Source organism: Symsagittifera roscoffensis, chromosome 7, assembly GCF_963678635.1.
Source record: "Symsagittifera roscoffensis chromosome 7, txSymRosc1.1, whole genome shotgun sequence".
Lineage (NCBI taxonomy): Eukaryota > Metazoa > Xenacoelomorpha > Acoela > Convolutidae > Symsagittifera > Symsagittifera roscoffensis.
The window spans coordinates 56,248,685-56,269,375 of record NC_087068.1 but is presented as its reverse complement, the minus strand read 5'-3'; the positions used below and the strand labels follow the sequence as shown (position 1 = coordinate 56,269,375).

At 38.1% G+C, this 20,691-nt stretch overlaps 1 protein-coding gene across 1 annotated transcript; it reads right to left on the bottom strand.

The window, feature by feature from the left end:
* Positions 1-588: 588 nt before the first annotated feature.
* LOC134852087 (glutamate receptor ionotropic, kainate 2-like) lies at positions 589-15,984 on the bottom strand. The gene is made up of 8 exons (XM_063868366.1): positions 15,972-15,984; positions 12,277-12,339; positions 9,463-9,589; positions 7,605-7,757; positions 3,747-3,926; positions 2,114-2,192; positions 1,472-1,631; positions 589-782 (listed from the first exon to the last, which is right to left on the bottom strand). The coding sequence occupies exons 1-8, from the start codon at positions 15,982-15,984 to the stop codon at positions 589-591; spliced, it is 969 nt and encodes a 322-aa protein (XP_063724436.1).
* Positions 15,985-20,691: the final 4,707 nt, after the last annotated feature.

Genomic DNA, 20,691 nt, shown 5'->3' with positions numbered 1-20,691 from the left:
AATTTTTCAAAATTGACTTCAAAGTTTGGTGTTGGGGGTTGGAAAAAGCTCAAAAACTGCCCACTTTGCCAGATATGTTTCAACCGTGCGACCGATTTCAACCATGCTACCGTGAGACCGACTGTTTCAACTGCTCAACCGTGCGACCGTGCGACCGAAATGTTCAACCGTGCGACCGACTTCGGGTCTAAATTTCTCGATCTGAGAAAGTTTGCTCGTTGACAAAATTTAGATTTGTCTTTACCGTGTGGACATTTTTGAACAACAAACTTTTAAACCAAATTATTCAATAGATCCAGCTCAGAAATCTTTTTAACCAGCTTGGACTAAAATTGGAATGTGTCATGCAGTTAAATTGTTACCGAACTAATTCAGATAAATATCAAGAACAAATCTGTTTCCGCGAGGCGAATTACACAACAATGGCCTTGACCTTGAAATTTTCCCCCTAAATTTTCTGGGGAAAACAAAATATTTTGACATTGTAAATTTTAGTTTCTAGATTGCAATAATCGAATATCGAGAAAACTTGACAACCATCAATTTACATTAAAATGACTTTTCTTTCTTTTTTTTTTGTAAATAAAATTAGCATTTGTGTATGTCTGCAGTTGTGTTGATGAGCAGTTCGGTTCTCTTGAAACTGGAGAATCTGATTCTGGGCTCCTTCAACTTCACCCACAGCAGTTCAACCACAGCGGCTGAGATGGAGAGGACGAAACCCAGAATGAGGACCAGAAACACCCCTGCCATGTTACGCAGCTCCAGTCCAGTTGTCTCCCCTGCAGCAGAAGTTGCAGAATTGTTGTTACCCAGAATCAAAGACCAAGTTAAGATATATCTTCCAACCCAGTAGTGAGTTCGCATTAAACTTGCCTAGCGCTGCATGTAAAATGCTCTTTTCTGATTGGCTGAAAATTCCCAACCTAAAACCAAGTTAACATATCCCCCCCCCAAACGGCTTTGGGGGGATGCTAACTTGGTCCGGTACACCGGTACCAATACCAAAAAAAAATATGCACAAAAACGTTGTTAAACGCTCATTTTTGATTTCTCTAAGAACGAAAATAGCCGTGTTTCTAAATTATTTATAACCACTGAATATAAAATATTAGACGAAAGTTATATAAATTGTGTTGAAATTTCATGATTTTCTTACATATGGTTGTGAAATCATTACTATTTAATTGCGCCGGACTTTCTGACACATGGTCTGGCATCAAAACATGAACATTTCATTCAGAAGAGAATAATTCTCGTATTATCACTCTCACATTTGGGAGAAATAAAAACTGATCCAAGAATTGTTTTGAGACCCCCCCTAGCATCCTTGGGCTATTTTTCTTTTTCCCTCACCTGCAATTCCGACAAGTACAAAAATGGTCTTGATAATTAACCTTGTAAAACCACTCGTCACACCATAAAATTGACTCTCGTGTGAGGTGGGGGAGGGGAAGCAAAAGAGCCGAACCTTGGTTCTGTTTCTGCTGTTCGTCGGGACAGAGAGATTCGGCTTCGAACCACTTCTGTCTCAGTTTCTCCAGCTTCCCACTCTCCTGTAGACGCAGGATGGCCAGAGAGATCGGTCTCCCAATTTCGGAACCTGACTCAGATGTTTGGTTGCAATAGAACTGTTTTGAGTTTTGGTTTGATCAACTTATGTCTTATAATTTGGATTGAAGACAAGAAACATCAACTTTTCAGCTGTTGCAAGGTCAGGTTTTGTGACCTCAAGTAGAATTTTCGGATCTACTTAAAAAAATCCCTCCCTTTTCAGAAAGGGGGGAGATTGTTAAGTAAATTAAATAATCGTATTTTGGACCAATCAGAATGCAGCAAAATTATAATTCTCAATAGAAAGCTCAGTGCTAATTTACTGTATTTATTCATAGGGGGAGGGGGGAGAGATTCTTAAGTAGATACCATATGGGGGGACAAAATATTCTTGTTAAGTAGATCCGAAATTTCATTTGGAATATTGGTAGAGTTTTAGAAAAAAAGTCTTAAACAGTTACGCTATTTTCTCGATTAGATTTTCAGCGTCAGTTAAAACTTTTATAATTCCACGATTCAGAATTTAATTTAGTTGTTTTTATTTCTTGTTCTAAGAGACGGCAAAACCAGTTCCTTTGGGGACTGCAAATGCGTAATTCTTTTTGTTGAACGGCTTCCCAACTGTAATCAGGTTGCACCTGTGAACAACACAATTTTTGGTCACTTCTCCTAGAAAGTTGCGGATAATCAGAAATAATTTTGAGAGCAAATCTTTCTGTTTTCCAAGCAATTTTGATATATCAGGAAACGTATACTAGGATTACGAATCCCGATAAAGAAATCTCTGAAAATTTAGCGTACAATGAAAAGCAATGAAAATCTTTTTTTTCTGGCATGAATTACTTCGCTTCCACAAACCTTTTATGAAATTTTAAGTAGAGCATAGAATTCCATGCATTGTTCCGACCATTGAAAATGGGGAGGAACTTAGTATTCGGGTGTTTAGTTTTTTTGCTTTTAGTTTTCCACGCAAAATCAGGTGCCACAAATAATCATCGGATTGGATTGTGTGATATATCATATTAAAGCCTTTTCAGTCGTGACTCGAACCACATTAAAAAATATCCAAAAAGTTTTCCCAGTGTTGAGAAAAACCGGTTTGAATTTTTTGATTTTTTTTTAATTCGAGCGAACTAAGCAAGCGAACAGGCTTACAACAGCTGAATTAGGAGAAAATTAAAATTCATGACCTAAAACTTAACTTTAAGCAAGTAAAATTAATTGTTGGAGTTTTCAAGCTCTATTCTGGGAAACAAAAGTTTCGAAAAAAATGGAAAGTTTTTTGCAAAAAAAATGAAAAAAAAAATTAAAATCTTTTGAACTTTTTTTATTTTTGTTTTTCTAGTCAGTTTTTTGAAAAATGCTTGTCTTTTTGCCAGTATTACTATGAATGTCAAATATGCATAAAATATAGTTTTACATCAGATTTTTTTATCAACCCACGCAGAAAAACTAATTAGAAAAAATTGCTTTATCTTGTTTTTTTAAAGACTATGGTGGGAACATTCTGTGCTACTTGCACAGTAACCGGCTATCCGTGTTTTGAATTTGATTTCTGTTAGCTTAAATCTGGTTTGGCGGACCCTAAAATTCAATAAATGCGATATATGTTAATTTATTAAAATGCCTTTTTTGGCCTTTTTTTGAAAATTTATCTGCGGCTCAATTTTTTTGGCCAATATAGAGTCTAAATGGTGAATTGGGAGAGCTCGTTCAAACAATTTAATCGTTAAAAAAGGTCAAAACAAGTTAGTTTTTATTTTAACAAAATATCCCTTTAAGAAAATCCTAGATCCGCCAGTGATGAAACTTTATATGACAAGCCTTACAAAGTATATGATTAGCATTAGTTTCCCATTCAGTACCAGTCTTTTTGCCAATGTTACAATTTTTCAGAGAGAAATGTTAAAGTAACTGATGGTTTTTCGCCTCGAACCAAAGTTTTGAGCCCGGATTTTTGTTTCAATATGAACAATTAGCCTTTGTCATTGATTATTGCATTCTATAAATTTTATCAGCCTATTTTTTCAAAGTGTTACAATAAGCAGTTTTTGTTAAATAATCAGCACGTTTACGAAAAACCCTTCAAAAACAAAACACCCGCTTTTGCGTTAAAAATCCGCTATACGCCACAAATCTTTCCCACTCTTAGAGAGTGATCGGAGTTTTAATGACAACCTTAACCAACACACCTCCTCTTTCGCTGGTACTCTAGCACAGGTTCGTCCCACATGAAAGCATACCCCCCTCTCAACACCCGCGAGTAGCCCTCTTTGACTGAATTCACATACGACCTCGCTCTCTCCATGCCCACGTGGATCTTCTCGTAGTTGGCGTCTATGTAAGCGTGCTCCTTGAAGAACTGCTGTAGACTGAAATATATCTGCTTAAAAATTACCCCCATCAAGATTCAAGAAAGGGGGTAATTGTAAAGTAGATTAAGTAGGTCGATTTTTCGACCAATCAGAATGCAGCAAAATTTGAATTTTAAAGATAACGTTCTAGCGCAAATGCTTTTATTTGTGGGGTGGCAATTCTTTGGTAAATGACATATGGGGATTGTTAACTAGATCCAATATAAAGTTGTCAAGTTTTGATTGGTTCAGTTTCTATAAAAATGAAGCACAGGATGAAAAAGTCACTAATGAGTATCTTTTTAAAAGCAAATACAAACATACGAAAGCTTCAACGGAGCGTTTCAAAACGAAGAAAAAAAATTACCTGAAAAAGTCGCCGTTTTTAAAGTCCAGTGATACAAAAATATTTTTTTATACAGCAACAATGACGAAATTTTGTGTAAAATTTGAAATTTTTTTAGAGATTTGATATATTCTCAATCGGGGAGGGGGGTTTGTTATAAATGCGTGTTTTTCTTGCTTTAATTTTGGCCTTCAATCTCAATTAGACTGCTGTTATGTTGGGTCTATTCGAAGTCCATCGGACTTCGAGGCACTTTTCTGATTGAATAAAAAAGAGTCAGTGTTAGTTCAATTTTTTCTACTTTATTCGTTTTATTCTATTTAGTTACTTTTTAAAAGTACGAGCGGCATTTGAATACTTTTTTTTATGGCGCAGTCATCAGATTCGAGTTTGCAGGAAACTGCCACCTTATGGCCAAAACATACCGTAGAAACCCCCACTCAATAGACAGTCTGGATCAAACAATTCTACCTAGCAATAATTGCGAAAGATAACCTAGATATTGACAGCCTAAAATAACCATTGGTGGCAGAGACAGATACCCCAATTCTCGAAGGTTTCCAATATGCAGAAAAAGAACAAGAGAGGGAAGCTAGGGAGCCAGAAATTAAGATGTTATGTGATTCTACAAAATCGCTGAAGAGAAAAAAATTGCCCTGGGTTCAGAAGGAAATAGAGTATCCTCGCAAAAGCACCCTGTGTTGAAAGTTCTATCAGCCACTTTAAGGAAGTTTTTGAAAACTTTAGAATCCGCTTTTTGGAAACCGTCGAACATCATTTTGGAACAGTATGAACTGTACAAGCAGAAAACTTAAGATTTGACGAAAGCGTGTGAGATAGGAGTACATGCTGAACATGATTGGATACAAGTTGTGTTCAATTTCAGTATGATATTTTTTTTATCGGAAACACTAACTCCAATGGATTCATTGAATCAGGTGATCATTGGCAAAAAAAGGTATTTCATTAAACTCAAACTCACGAATATGACTAGATCCAACAAAAATAAGGAAGTGTATAAAATATTGATTCTGTAAAATGGGAATCAAGATTGAATATAGAAATTGCTAATTCTTGTTAGAAATGTGGTAGCCTTTTTTCAAGGTTCATCTAAACGTTCGTCCGAAGAATTTTTAAGTTATTTTTTGAATATAAGTGTCACTTCGGAAGATCATTCAAATCCAAGGCAAAAACACTGACTGTAGAAACTGTAGAAGAAAGTATTGATAATCAGAATAGTCAATACTCCCATCGGAACCACTGACGATTGTAGAAGAACAATTTTGTAGTGTGAAAAACGCTTGCAATGAAGAGGGATTCAGCAACGGCGACCATTACTTTTTTATTAGATTTTAGAACCATCTGCGACGATAGCGTCCTCGAAAAGCATAAAGCTTGTAAATATGGGACTCGGTGAAAAAGCAATGGTAAATATAAACACCTAGTGGACTCTGCTTGCGCAGTCAATTTTTAAGAACCACTCACGAACTGAAATTAAGGAACCAATTTTGGAACGGTTTACTGGTAGACAAGAAAACTTTTGCACTAGACTGTGTGTTCACCAACGACACACCAACAGAAAAGTCATTGTTAGAGACCCACTGAGGGGCAAAAGAGTGACAACCATGTTTTAGACCTCTAAATCGGAACGTTTTTGCCTCTGAAGGAATTCACCTCTGAAGAGACTGAGGCTTTACAGGATCTGGAGCTTTACTCGAGCTTTACAGGATCAACGACAGCTAAAAGACAAGCCGAGCCGTCATCAGCCAATCAGCGAAAGGCAGACAAAATGCTTACCAAAGGTTATCTCTCTTTTAATTCCGACCCTGCATTAAAATTAGATTCAGACCACTGGTACAACTTATTGGAAATTACTTTGGAAATGACTCGGGCGTGAAGTATGATAGCTATTTAGATACATCAAGGCACACCGTCACTGACGACTATACTACGGATGGGTCTCGGAAGACACCTTCGAAGTCAAAAGCCAGGACCCAAAATCGATAGAGGCCTCTCCGGGAAAACCTAAGGTGCATTACACACCGGTCATCTCATCGGACAGTTTGACACACCCTAGAAGAAACGCTGAATCTCCTATATTTTGTGGATGAAATAGATTTGTGGACGGAGTATCACCAACGTTGATAGTGAACCTAGATGAAGAGCTTGAGCGACCGATAATCACAGTCAGTTGACAAGCCAAGACACCACAGAAAAAAATTCTAGGCTAGTTTTGCATCAATTCAACTTCATAGGTTTTGACCCGCGCGAAATAGTCACTCACAATACAATAGTTGCCGATACAAATCTCAAGTCGTCTCTGGACCCACAGATGATAGTGGCAGGTTCAATCTCAGGCGAGACAGAGGCTCAAGAACAGGATCAATTGAGCGATATGTCTTCAGTTATCGACATCTATTCATGGACCAATGCTGACTTGTTTCACAAAAAAATCAACTCAGCCTAAACAAACTGAACACAAAACTAAAAACTGAATTGTTTTTTTTTACCATTAGTGCCGTAGTCAACTTGTCTTTTATTTGATTTTACACTAGAATATCCGACGGAAATTTTACCAATTTAACCAGTAGTATACCCAACAAATTTTTTTATTGAATCTGCACATTTTAGTTGTCAATTTATATATAACCCCAATAATACATTACTGTCTTGTAACTATTTGTAATGATTTGTACTTAGCCTGGACATTTAGTGAACCTAACATCTTCTCTGAGTTTCTTCTTATGCTTCCCTTGTAATTCAATTCATTATTTTGTCAGTTTGATGCTTTTTGTTTCGAAGTTCTGTTGTCAGTTGGGTTATATGTGGGTGTTATATGGCTACCAATTTGACAGTCTTCAGATATACTTATTTCCTGCGTTGCGGATTGTTGTGAATGTGTGTTTTTACTTCCTTTATTTTGTTTTTCAACCATAATTAGATACCTGTTATGCTGTGCCTAATCGAAATCCATAGGAATTCGCGGGTATTTACTTGTTGAGTAGAACAGAATCAGTTTTAATTCAGTTTAGTCTATTTTAATTTTTTATTCAGCTTTTTCTAACCTGTTTTTTCAACCTTTTTTGGCATGTTTTAGCAGGATTTTTCTGATTTTTTGTGCTTCCTTCCCGCTAAGATTCTGTGAACTTTCGCGCGTTTTAAAAAAAATTGGATTTTGTCAACCAAAAATGAATTTCCTCTGAGTAATTACCAAAGTGGCGAATTGTCAAATGCTTCAGAGGAGGGAAAGTGTTGTTTCACGGAAGTGGGTGGGGAGGGTGAGGGTTGATTATTTTAAGCATCAGTTTGTATTTGATTACGACGATTGAAAAAACTTGCTGTTTTATCACCTGGACTTGTCCACAGTGCCGTATTGTATCTCGTCCTGATTGGCCAGATCGGCCAGTCCTTTGATCTCGTTCTCCATCCGAGTGACAGTGAGAAATGCCGCCAGATTGGCGGTGTAAGTGGCCACTATGATCAGGGCAAAAAAGTACCAGAAGCTGAAAAGCATATTTTATCACATCTAAAACCTCAAAAACCTCCAACGACATTTCAGTCTCACAATCTCCTTCAAATGACCGTATTAGGTCGTGATATAAGTCGCTCCTCTCGACCTGGGTTAGTCCTACCAAATTTGCAGGCTTGTGATTGTCTCGCGCGAATAATTGTTAACTTGGCTATGCTACTATTTTTGAGCTCCTTTTGCGCTCTTTCAGGACCTCAGTTTTGAATGAAAACACAGCGCGCGCCAAAAAACACATTTTTTTGCTTCAAAGACTTCCCAAAATTGCCGTTTTTGCCATGAAAAAAAGGTTGGCAAAATTTTTGATTTTTTTTGAAATCCCCCCCCCCCCCCCCCCTCGAGAAAGTCGTAGATCCACCCCTGCCTCGTCGTATGAGTAAAAAAATGGACTGGCAAAAATAATTGAAAAAAGTCATGTACGTTCTGTCTTAATAAGGGTAAGAAATTGGTATCCATAATAAATTCAGTGACATAACTCGCGGTGACGATTTGGTCCCTTACATCGCGGATTAAAAAACTTTGTCATTAAATTGATCAGCTTCTGAACTTTGATCTAGTTAAAATTGATAGTAAATCAGAATCGAAATTTTCTACGCAGCGTTAAGAGATTTTAATTCAACTTTAATGTTGGAGAGGAAAATTTATAGTGAGTCTATTTACGGGGGAGGTCAACATGATCCTGAAATTTGATGTACCAGGTCAAATAATCTGACTTCCGGAAAAAGTTTTTACGTAAGAACTAATTTTTAACATGTCAGCTCGGCCTGTATTGGAGAAAAAGCCGAATATTCCGACTGTGCCTAAGCTGCATGAAAATTTTTTGGCTTTCCAATCATAAATTCACGTCCATAATGAAGCGCAGAAGAATCAGACTTGTTATTCATGCTATTAAAAAATATATAAAACTTTCCTTCGGATTGAGTTAAGTTTGAGTTAACGTTCCCTAAAATAGATCAACTCTTTCTTGGTTAAACCGATTCTCCAAATAGACGCGACCAATTCTGGATTGACTTAACAGTCTACCCCCACTCCTTCAAGAAAGGGACGACGATTTTTAGGTAGATTAATAAAGACAAACTTTTGACCTATCAGAATGTAACAACATTAGAGTTCTCAATAAAAGCTCAGTGCTAAGGTTTGCATGCAAAAAATAGATGTATCAGTTAATTATTACAATCCCGGGTTAAACTCCATACAAAAAAGCTTATCAAGATTAACGCCATACCAGAATAATGCTTATCATAATACTTCGTACACGGAATGGAATGTAGGATTAAATTGTCCATCAGACAACTTCAATTTATGAAAATTGTATGAGAAACAACTTTAATCTCGCTGCCAAAAAAAGTCTGAAGTAAGAAACCAACTTTCAGAGATTTTTTTTGCAGAAAACGAAACAAAATTGATATAAGATTTTCGTGCGAATCCAAACTTAAAATTTTCAGTGCTTTTATACTGTAGCTTATTTTTCAAATTGTCAAAAAAAAATCAGGCTACAAAAAAAGTGTTTGACAAGAAAATTAGCTAAATATTTGGATTAAGGTTTTATTAATACTTTTGAGTAAACTTTCAAACACTATCTCATCAAATAACTACTCAAATGCAAGTATTTGTGAGATTTCTTCCACTCAACCAATGGGGATTCTTAATGGGAAACAATTGTGTACCTCTATCAATTATACCTTATTAATATCCTGTTGGCAATATGGGTTGTGTGGTGGTCGTTGCCCTGTTGCATGAAGGAGGAGAGGACGAACCAGATGGTGTTGTGGAACATGCCACACTCCCTCTCCCTCAGTCTCTGATACCCTAAAAAAAATATGCTGATGCTCATTTTAGCAGAGGACTGTAAGTTTAGCATACCGATAAAACAGCATTTTACGAATTTTTTGAAAACATGTTCAATAAATTACTTATTAGCCAATCAGACTTCATGATGCCAATACTTTCCACAATATTCCGGCTATCGATCTTTGTTTTTTACATTCACAATTTGGTTCTAAATGCCCGTACCCAGGGGATTTTCTGTGCAAGCTCTGAAATTTTTAATTTCTTTTATAAGTTGATTCTCAGATCTGAAACTCTTCATTTCAGATCTTGATAAGAATTTGCAAATTTCAGATCTGAAATTTGGATCTGAAATAGAAAATTTTAGATCTGAAATAACCTTGAAAACAAAATTTCAGATCTGAAATCAGAACTGAAAAATCCTTTGTTAAAATATAATTTATGCATTTCGGATTAAAAATGAGTTTTTGATAATCATGCGCTACTTATGCGTTTCCAATGTTTATCTCATGATTGGGGAAAAATATTTTGGCAGTCTTCAACTTAAGATTTTGCTGAGTACCTGCTTACCTGCTAGTAGCTACCAGAAGCTATCAAATACAAAAAAATGTGTCAGAATCATTGATTTTTCAGCTCTGAAATAACCAAGAAAAACTAAATTTCAGATTTACTGCAAAATTTTCTGCAGAATAACCAATCCATAAACTATCCAAGCGTTATTTAAACATTTCACAACCTATTTCAGTATTTCAGACCTGGAATTTAAATCTGAAAAAGATTATTTCAGATCTGTTTTAGAAAATTTACTGAGTACGGGTGAACACAACAATCGATTTGATTTAGCTCTTTTTCAGTTTTTTAAATAGTGAAATTGAACAAACAGTCATGAATCTGCCACTGAATGACCAAAACGAAACGTTCATCCATTTCTTTCACAAGCACGACATGTATTGTTCTTCCAGAATCGCAAATTTAGTTACAAAAAGGACACGATTAAAATTAAGTTCTCAATTGATGTAAATTGTGTTTTCCTATTTTGAGACATTAAGGTATAAGTAGTCGATCAAAAATTGAAGATAGCCGCCTATCACAAAAAAATTTTAAAAAATGAAGCTTTCTGGGGCAACCGCCTAGCGGGCTGTGTGTATGTATGCGTGGCTAAGATTGCTTCCTTCTTCCACGAACGCTACTCGGTTGTCTTCGCGTGTAAAACTGTTTTTGCCCAGAAAATTTTATCTTTAAAGATCTTGCAAAAAAATGTTGTCTTTAAAGGAGGTTATCTTGCAAGATCTTGCAAGAATCTTGCAAGATCTTTTAAAGAGATGCATCCTCTTTGAAAGAAGATAACCTCCCTTGATCGACGAGGGTAACGCATTAATAAAGCTAGCGAAAGCTTTTGCTGTTTTTATCTAAATGCTATTTTAAACAACCCCTTTTAACAGTCTGTTTATGACACGTTTTTGGTCTATTTATTTCATCCGCCCAAAATCGCAAAATTGGTCAAAAGAACATCACTGCTATTTTGAACGCGTTATTTGAGCATTATTTTTGATTTCAACCATTCAAGTTTGAACGCTTTTGCTTTCTGTTCTACCCGCACCGGAGTTTCATGGATAAAAATCTACTTAAAGGAAAATTTTTGTCTTAAATATTGTCATTATAGTTTAATATTGTTGCAAAATTAGACCGTGAAATCAATTATATTGTCAATATAACAGATTATTTCTGAAAAATCTAATTATTTGCAGAATTTTCAACAATTTTCAACTTCAAAAAAGCGACCTATCCCCTATTTTTTGAAGTTTTTTCTCTCACCCCAACCCACCCCGACAATTATTATTCACCCCAACCTTCCTCCGCGTTTGCACACTTCCTCGTTACCTCTCGTAAATATGGAAAAGGCATGGATCTAAAAGAGGAGGTGAAAGCAGGGGTTGTAAAGGGGGGGGGGGGGGGGAGGGGGGTTGGTTAAAACGGGGAACGTAAGCAAGGAAAAGTCAGCGGCGGATGGGTATAAGCATGGGGGGGTTATGTGCTGTAGTAGCGGCAACGGACATAAATTGGAGGGAAGTAAATAAAGACCAGCAAAAAAAATCGAGAAACTAAAAAAAAAATCAGACAATCATTTCATTTGATCTAACATGCTATAAGCCAAAAACAGCTCTGAACATTTAGTCAAATGAAACAATAAGTTTTAAACATATTGCATTTTGTTTGAAATTTAAAAAAAAAGTTTCCAAAATTCTTGATTATTGTCAATTATATTTGATTAAAACTGATTGAAATGGTTTTTATTGATTTACGTTTAAAAAAAGATAATCCATTTTCAATCTAGTTTAATTGATATTTTTTTGAATATCATCGATGAAAATTGAACAAAATCGATGATTTTCCATGATACTCCAGTGCGATTTTTTTTTTGGTTTTTGCAAATAGGGCGGATTAAGAAAAAAAACTTATTTTTTTTGCAATCGATCTGATTACACTTTTGCGTTATACCCATCCATCTGAATGTCAGAATTTTATTTCAAATGTTTGTTTGTTTATTATTTTGTTTCGTTTGATGGAAAAACATTAGAGTAAGTGAAATTGAAAAGCATTTATAATTGTTTAATTAAAAATGAAAATTAAAAATTTTGGTTTTGTTATAAGCCTGTTGAAGAAATCTGTTGAAATTAATGATAAAAAATTAAAAAAGCTAGTTCTACCTGACAAGGAGGAATTAGGAGCCAGACGTGCCAGCACGAACAGTGCCAGGGCTGTGAAGAAACCTGAAGGCAAAAAGAGACAACAATTTTCAACAAATTAAAAGTATTTCGTATTTTGAATAGCATTTATCATAAACCGTTTATTACAAATAGTTTTAGTGAGCTCACACTGTAAGTTCACTGCGTCAAGGACACCTACAGGTAGGTTCTGCTTGTGTAGAAGCTATCCATACCCGCAGGGGCGGAGATTTAGGGGGGCGGGGGTGGGGGGCGGACGACTCCCCCTTCTCAGGGATTCGACCCCCTGCCGACCCAAAGAGTCCCCCCTTTGATACTTTTTCAGAAATCCATTTTTGGCCGACCCACCCTAAATTTTTTCTAAAGGGGCATTCGGCGCCAATATATACTAACTTTGAGGGGGAGCGCGCGCCAAAAAAAACGCATTTTTTTGTCAAAATTTTTCAAAAAGTCCCCAAAAACGGCGCAGAAAACTTTGCCAAAATAGGGGCAAAACAGTGCTTCGGGAGAGCTCGAAAAATCAATTTGGTCGACCTAAAAAAAAGGTCGTCAAAATTTTCGATTTTTTTTTGAAAATCCGCCCCCCTCGAGAAAATCCTAGATCCGCCTCTGCATACCCGTTTCTTTTACAATGAAAAAAGGATTTCTAAAAAACTTCTGTAAACCATAGCTCAGAGTTTTCTCGTAAAACGCAAAGTTCACTTATAAAGTTTCAGAAATGAGCTTTTGGAAGTAGCTTGTTTCTTTGGACAGCTTTATAGCCCTTAGTCATTTTAATCCGAAACGGCATCAATAGTTTTGGGAACAATTTAGAAAAATAGTATTTGATCAAAAAATGAATTTTAGGAAAATATTTTCATTCTTTCATTCTGCTTCTGTTTTGTGTAGCGTCAACGATTTATCAATAATAAATTCATCAAGCTATACGGAATTTTTTTCGTAGTTATTCAAACAATTCATAAAAATTTCAGAAACAAAAACCTACAAACTGTTTCACATGTGTATTCACAAGAACGGTATTTAAGTAATCAAATAATTTTTCAGAAAAAAGTTCGTAAAACCCTTTTTTCTGGACGATTTCATTCTTTTTAAAATTTTCAATCTTTTGCACAACAAACGTGATTTACACTATAAGAACCAACTCTTAGAAACACTAAAAACGGCCATGCTATGTTTTCGCTCCCTAGCTTTTCAAACTGTTCTATGAGCACAAAAAAAAACTTTTCCAAGTTCAATTGCTCGGGCAGTAAAAAAATAGTGATAACTTGAAAATTAAAACTGCTAGTAAGTGTGCATTTATTAGGACTTCCGGTCGGATTTCTTTAAGAAGTTTGTTAAAAAGATTAAAAAGGAATTTTATGTTTTGAGGTGGAATTCAAGTTTTTGTATAATATAATATGATTAAACAATTTGTAGAATTGGTGATTCTACTGTATTACATGCTATAGTAACCTGAGCGTAGGATTGGTACTTCATGATGAAAATGGTTGAAATATTCGAAATTTGATTTCAACGTAGACCGACTGTATGACCTTGTAGCAATGGAATTAAGTGATAGATAAGCTTAGTTTGAAAGCAAACAATCGTAATCGGACTTTGCACTTTGAATTTGACCTCTAGGGCGAAGAATTTGAAAAGCGCTAAAAATCGGGAACAGCCCCCCCCCCCCCCAGATGGGGAACCACAGTTCCGATCCTTATGAAAGTTGGTGGGTGACTAATAGAGTTGATTTTAGCCGGGCATGCAAATTTCCAGACGCCTGGGACCCCTGAGGGGCGAGTGATAATGATTTCCGAAAATGCAATTAGCTCTTTTTGTAAACCGGTAACTAATGGTCAGAATGACTTCATATTGCAAAATGTTGTAGCCCTAGGCGAGGGAAGTTCACCACCGGGATTTTGAACGCATCCGGTTATTAATTCCGGTCTTACGCCCCATGTAAACAAAACCTACTTTTTGTTACTTCTCAACCCCTGATAATGCTAGGAGACTGAAACTTGGGGGATGGTAGGTTGGGGGAAGACCTATAATGTATTAATGTTTGCACCCAATCCGGCGTTAACGTCGGAAGCTATTGGCACTTGAAAATTGAATTAGGCTATTAACACCTGATAGTGATAATTGACTTGTGGTTTTAATGCACCAATGTGAAAGGGGGCCAAACCCAGTAAGGGGACCCCTAGTGACCCAATCCTCTCCGGAACTTCCTATGGGGTGAAAATGGCAATTTTAGGGAAAAGTGTTAATTGACCCAATATTTTCGAAAATATGGGAAGGGATGGTCCGATATGAATGAAGAGGTCATTTGGCACTTTTGACCCGAAGACCCCGGAACACCCTGAAAAGCAATAAATTAGCATTGTAAGGCCCCGTAAGGGGTACCTACCCACCTGGGGAGGTAAGGGGAGGACCCTAAACCGAGACTTTTTAGTTTTGACCTTTGTACCCGAGCGAAAGTGATTTTCTGTAATTAGCAAACATTGGGGTCAGCTAAACTCACTCCACTTGGACTTTTGCTAAGAACGACAGACAAGTAAAAATACAGCCCCGGACAAAAATTGGAAACATCTATGGGGTGAAATGAAAATTTCGGGATGAAGATTTTATGAACAGCCCTAGCATATTAAATAAATTCTTGTGGTGTCTTTTTCGGATCAAAACGGACAGGGGAAAGGGAATTACCCAGCAATTGGACTTAGGGGAATAAAATTAAAAATGACCTAAAAAGGACATTTTTCAAATATCTCGGAAGTTAAATTCCCGGTTGTGTGGGAACTACCCAATTCATAGGAAAGGAAAAAAGTTAGGAAGAACTAAAATAAAGTCATGCAAGAGGTCATTTGTCAAATACGATTGGGAGCTGATTTTGTAGCTGAACCCATTGTTTGCTCAGTATGTCCTGATCAACTAAGTGCCACCCCGATGTTTAATTAAAGCTGACCTAATGGTTGATTCAGCTGATAAGTCCTGAGTGGCAGCTAGTTAAGCGAATGTTAGTAGGGATAGGGAACGGTACGCCTCTGACCGAACCGAAAGTACATAAAGATAACGATACGCGATTAAGGTACAACCACCGAACTGAAGAGAACACGAGGAATTACTAGAGAGAGCAGTTGGTTCTCGTTAGTTAGAGAACAATTGTGCTGTGAGAGCGAGCGGTTGGTTCTCAGTTAGCTAGAGAACAAGATTGAGACTTGATAGAATTCAGACGGGTCCTGAGAGTGACTCGTGAAATTTTTAAAGTGAGTTCTCGACGCGAGATTTTTAGTGACGTTTTGTGAAGCAAGTTGAAGAGTTGTTTAGAATTGTTTGTAAAGTGAACTGCAAGAGGCAGTTTCCTGGAACTTATCGCAGAATAGATTCAGTGATACTTAATAAATTGTATTCAGGCCACTTAGCGGCCCTTATTCTCAGCAATTTACAATATTTTTTTCTGAATTCAATTAGTGTCCAGTTTCTTGCGATTCTTTCCGAGGAAAAGAACAGTCGAGAGCAATTGAGTAAAGGGGACGAAACCCAGTGTAGTACATCGATCGACCACCAAATTCAACCTTTCAACCGAAGGGATTGTCATCAAAGACCGGATCACAGCTCACCCCTTGCTGGTTCTGGTATTTAGGGAATGGAGTCAGCGGACAATATAGAAGGGATATATTGGGTCTAAAAAGTCAAATTACCCCAAGACGACATTGGCGCTCCTGGATGGGCTCTCTTTGGACTACAGTTGCGTGAAACGATACGTTTGATCAACGATCGATAAAACAATTGTGATGGCGATGAACGATCAAGACAGACAGCTGATTGCAGAGGCTGCAGTGGCAGCGGCCAATGCTCTCGATCGACAACAGGTAGTGTTTGGATTTGGTACGATACGACCAGATCGGTTCCCCTCGAGCAGTTATCGGAACTGGCAAGACTGGAGGAACCACTTTGCCTGGATAGCAGACGCCAATCGATGGGACGATGAGCAGGCCAGGATGGTGTTGCCGGCATGTCTGACAGGCTGGGCATTGGATGAGTTCACGAGTATGCCAGCTCACTTTAGAGAGGAAATTGACGGGTTCGAGGAACCGACGCTAGGCAGAATGCTCGCGGAATTCGATCAGAGAATGATGCCATTTCAGACACAATCAGCTGCGAGGACCGAATTCAAGAACCTCATGCAGGAGTAAGGCGAGGGCTTGAGGGATTTGCAAGACGAGTGCGATCCTAGGGTGAAGTTGCAAAAACCTGGGAGCTCAAGCCCGAGATGACATGAACCGCGAACAGTTCACTGATGGATTATGTGATTTCGAGCTTCAGGAATTGCTTCTGCGAGAAGACCTCGAGAATTTCAGCCAGGCAAAACAGTCAGGATGAAGAGTCGGAGACGGCCAAATCACGTTCGGTCGGTGCACGATGTTCAAGACCTGACGACTGAGGCTGGCGGAGACAGTACGCTGACTGTCGAGACTTAACAGATACGGACAGAGCTCACGAGATTGCAGACGCACACTGACCAGAGGCTAGACCAAATGATGAAGGCTCAGAACAACCTGGCGAAGCAGATTGATGTCCAGAGTTCGAGGTATGATGAGGTGAGATTGCAGATGCAGATGCAGGAATCACGCCAGAACGATCTGGCGGCTCAAACGATGGCCCAAATGCAGAACTTAACGACAATGATGGGTAGGTTCGTTGATCCTTGTAACCCCAAGCCAGAGAGTCACACCCGACGGGGAGAGAATCAGCAACGCGACTTTGCGAACCCAATTGGGCGACAGAGTGGAAACAACCCATGGACCCAGGGTGGTTGTTTTAATTGTGGAGAGGTTGGCCACATTGCAAAAGGATGTCCCTAAAGAAGCGCGAACCATTTAAACTACCAAGGGCCGGTGCAGTAGGCAGCTCGAAGGAGGATTTGTCGGCGAACGCAAGCTACAGGAACTCAGTCTTGCCTTTAATTTCTTAATTTTCTGAATTTTCGTCTGTAACTATTTTAAAGTAGCACTGTCAATTTTAGAATATATAGAACTATTATGTAATTTGTTATGTAATGGTTGACCTGCGAGACATATGCACATCCAGACTCTGGGAGCGAGGGGTTCCAGGAAGCCGAAGATGTTGTGGCCATGCTCAGGTCTCCTCACCAGAATAGACACTCCATAGTCCATATGGCTAGCCACGAAGTCCACTACCTGACAGGCGAAGACTTTATAAATAGGAGGCGGAGGGGGGGGGGGGGGGGTTTGGCAGTTCAAATCCACTTAAGTTTGAATATTATGTGCTTAGATTGAAACATTTTTAAATTGTATCATGACTTTTGCTCTTGAAATAAAGAGTTGCTTTCAGATATAGAATTGGAACAGGTAAAATTATATATAACGCTTGAATATAAATTTTTAACAAATCTTTTTTCAACGATCTTGAGTTTTCAATCAATCGTGAGGTAGATTTTTAGTCTAAAGGCCAGCGTTTATATGCAGAAGATCTCTGAATGAAATCAATTGCCTTATTTAGACTAATTCTGTTTGTGTTTGTTTCGATTTTCTACTACTTTTTTTAACAGTGAACAACTTCTCTACCTTTTCCCTGTCGTAGTTTCTGATCATGCCGGCCACTGCAATGTCAGCCCTGCCCAGCAACAAGTCCCCAATCAGCCCCGTCCATCTCTGCTTTTCCTGAAACCCAAAGAAAATTGGCAGAGTTCATGGCTCAGCCCTTGGGTTGAGGTCCCCCGACTAGTGGTCAGTTGACATAAATGTCGCGCAGAATTCAATCTCTGGCCCATATTGCGTAATCGCCACAAAGTCGCAAACATGGTTGCAAAAGTCTGGACATACCAAAATTAGTCCCAGAAGTCTGAAAAACTTTTAAAATCTCGAAAAGTCGGGTGTTTTGGTTGTATTTGGAATCCAAAATCAGTTGAATGTGGTACAAATAAACAAATGCATATTAAACATCGAAATCATTTTTGCTACAATTTTTTAAAGACAACAGAGAGCTTAAAGCTTGTTTACAAAACCGCGCTGGGCGTCGTATGCTAATAACTGTATATTATTATCTGGCACATGGAGTTATTGTTCCGAGTTTTGTAACGAAAGTAACGGAATATTTGTGCTCGGGGTGGTTTTTTCTTTAGACAAATTTCGACTTTTTAACTAACCATTTTTGATGAAATTTTTTTCAATCATTCGAAAGGTATTGTTGTCCTGAGCTTAAATTAGAAAAGATATTTCGTTTTTCGTTAAGCCATGCGTTTAAAAATAGCCATTTTGGCCAATTAGGGACATTTAACGCGCGATATAATTCGCGCTATCAACGAGTAGGCAGAGATTTAATCCATCTAAGTAATTGTTTCAAAATGCTTGAAAGCAGTTTAATTGCCATAATTGATTGGTTTTTGGGAGCAAAATCTTTTACTTTGTACTTTATATGACGTGTAGAGGGAATCTTTTCACAAAAACTTCAAATTTCATTTTATTTTATTACATTTACTTTTATTACTGCTCCAGAGACCTTAAATGGCAGTCGGAACATTCAGAGCTTCGCCCTGAGACGAGAAGCCTTGTAATAAATAAGTGTAATTTTAACTCCAGAACCATATTTCCAGTCGAAACAAAAGTTCGAGTAAATTTTGAAGTTTTTTGTCATTTTGTGGATCAGTGAACTTCCCAAGTCGAAATCTGGGGGCTAGCTTATTTAATAAACAACCCCTAAAATTGACTCGATTAAACAATTCCGATGCGCTTAAAATTCTGGTGCCTGTCTGTGAGTATAATCCATACCGTCTGTCTCTTACAGTGTAGACAGAGTAATTGAAATGTTGTTATAGACTACAAGTGGTGCCTGCCTGTGATTATACTCCGTACTGTCTGTCACTGACAGTGTAGACAGAAAAAGTTAAGTGTTGTTATAGACTACAAGTGGTGACTGCCTGTGAGTATACTGCGTACTGTCTGTCTCTGACAGTGTAGACAGAGTAGGTGAAGTGTTGTAATAGACTAAATGTGGTGCCTGCCTGTGAGTATATTCCATACTGTCTGTCTCTGACAGTGTAGACAGAGTAATTTAAGTGTTGTTATAGATTAAAAGTGGTGCCTGCCTGTGATTATACTCCGTACTGTCTGTCTCTCACAGTGTAGACAGTTTGGGTGAAGTGTTATTTTAGACTACAAGTGGTGCCTGCCTGTGAGTATACTCCATACAGGCTGTCCCTTAAAGTGTAGACAGAGTAAATGAAGTGTTGTTATAGACTACAAGTGGTGCCTGCCTGTGATTATACCCCGTACTGTCCGTCTCTGACAGTTTAGACAGAGTGGGTGAAGTGTTGTTATAGACTACAAGTGGTGCCTGCCTGTGAGTATACTCTAACTGTCTGTCTCTTAAAGTGTAGACAGAGTAAGTGAAGTGTTGTTATAGACTAAAAGTGGTGCCTGCCTGTGAGTATACTCCCTTTTGTCTGTCTCTAACAGTGTAGACAGAGTAAAAAATAAGTGAAGTGTGGCTATAGACTACAAGTGGTGCCTGCCTGTGAATATACTCCATACCGTCTGTCTCTTAGAGTGTAGATAGAGTAAGTGAAGTGTTGTAATAGACTACAAGTGGTGCCTGCCTGTGATTATACCCCATACTGTCTGTCTCTGACAGTGTAGACAGAGTGGGTGAAGTGTTGTAATAGACTACAGGTGGTGCCTGCCTGTGACTATACTCCATAATGTCTGTCTCTGACATTGTGAACAGGGTAATTGAAGTGTTGTTATAGACTACAAGTGGTCCCTGCCTGTGACTATACTCCATACTGTCTGTCTCTGACAGTATGGACAGGGTAACTGAATAGTGGTTATAGACAACAAGTGGTGCCTGCCTGTGACTATACTCCATACTGTCTGTCTCTGACAGTGTGGACAGGGTAATTGAAGTGTTGTTATAGACGACAAGTGGAGCCTGCCTGTGATTATACCCCGTACTGTCTGTCTCTGACAGTGTAGACAGAGTGGGTGAAGTGTTGTTATAGACTACAAGTGGTGCCTGCCTGTGAGTATACTCCATACTGTTTGTCTCTTAAAGTGTAGACAGAGTAAGTGAAGTGTTGTTATAGACTACAAGTGGTGCCTGCCTGTGACTATACTCCATTTTGTCTGTCTCTGACAGTGTAGACAGAGCAAGTGAAGTGTTGTTATAGACTACAAGTGGTGCCTGCCTGTGAGTGTATTCCCTTTTGTCTGTCTCTAACAGTGTAGACAGAGTAAGTGATAAGTGAAGTGTGGTTATAGACTACAAGTGGTGCCTGCCTGTGAATATACTCCATACCGTCTGTCTCTTAGAGTGTAAACAGATTAAGTGAAGTGTTGTTATAGACTACAAGTGGTGCATGCCTGTGATTATACCCCATACTGTCTGTCTCTGACAGTGTAG

Excerpts from the sequence above, each read along its gene's own strand:
- LOC134852087 (XM_063868366.1), bottom strand. Across the intron at positions 2,193-3,746 it reads GAGTACCAGCGAAAGAGGAG|GTGCAACCTGATTACAGTTG; the intron begins GTGTGTTGGTTA and ends TGTTGTTCACAG. Across the intron at positions 783-1,471 it reads ACAGCAGAAACAGAACCAAG|GGGAGACAACTGGACTGGAG; the intron begins GTTCGGCTCTTT and ends CTTCTGCTGCAG.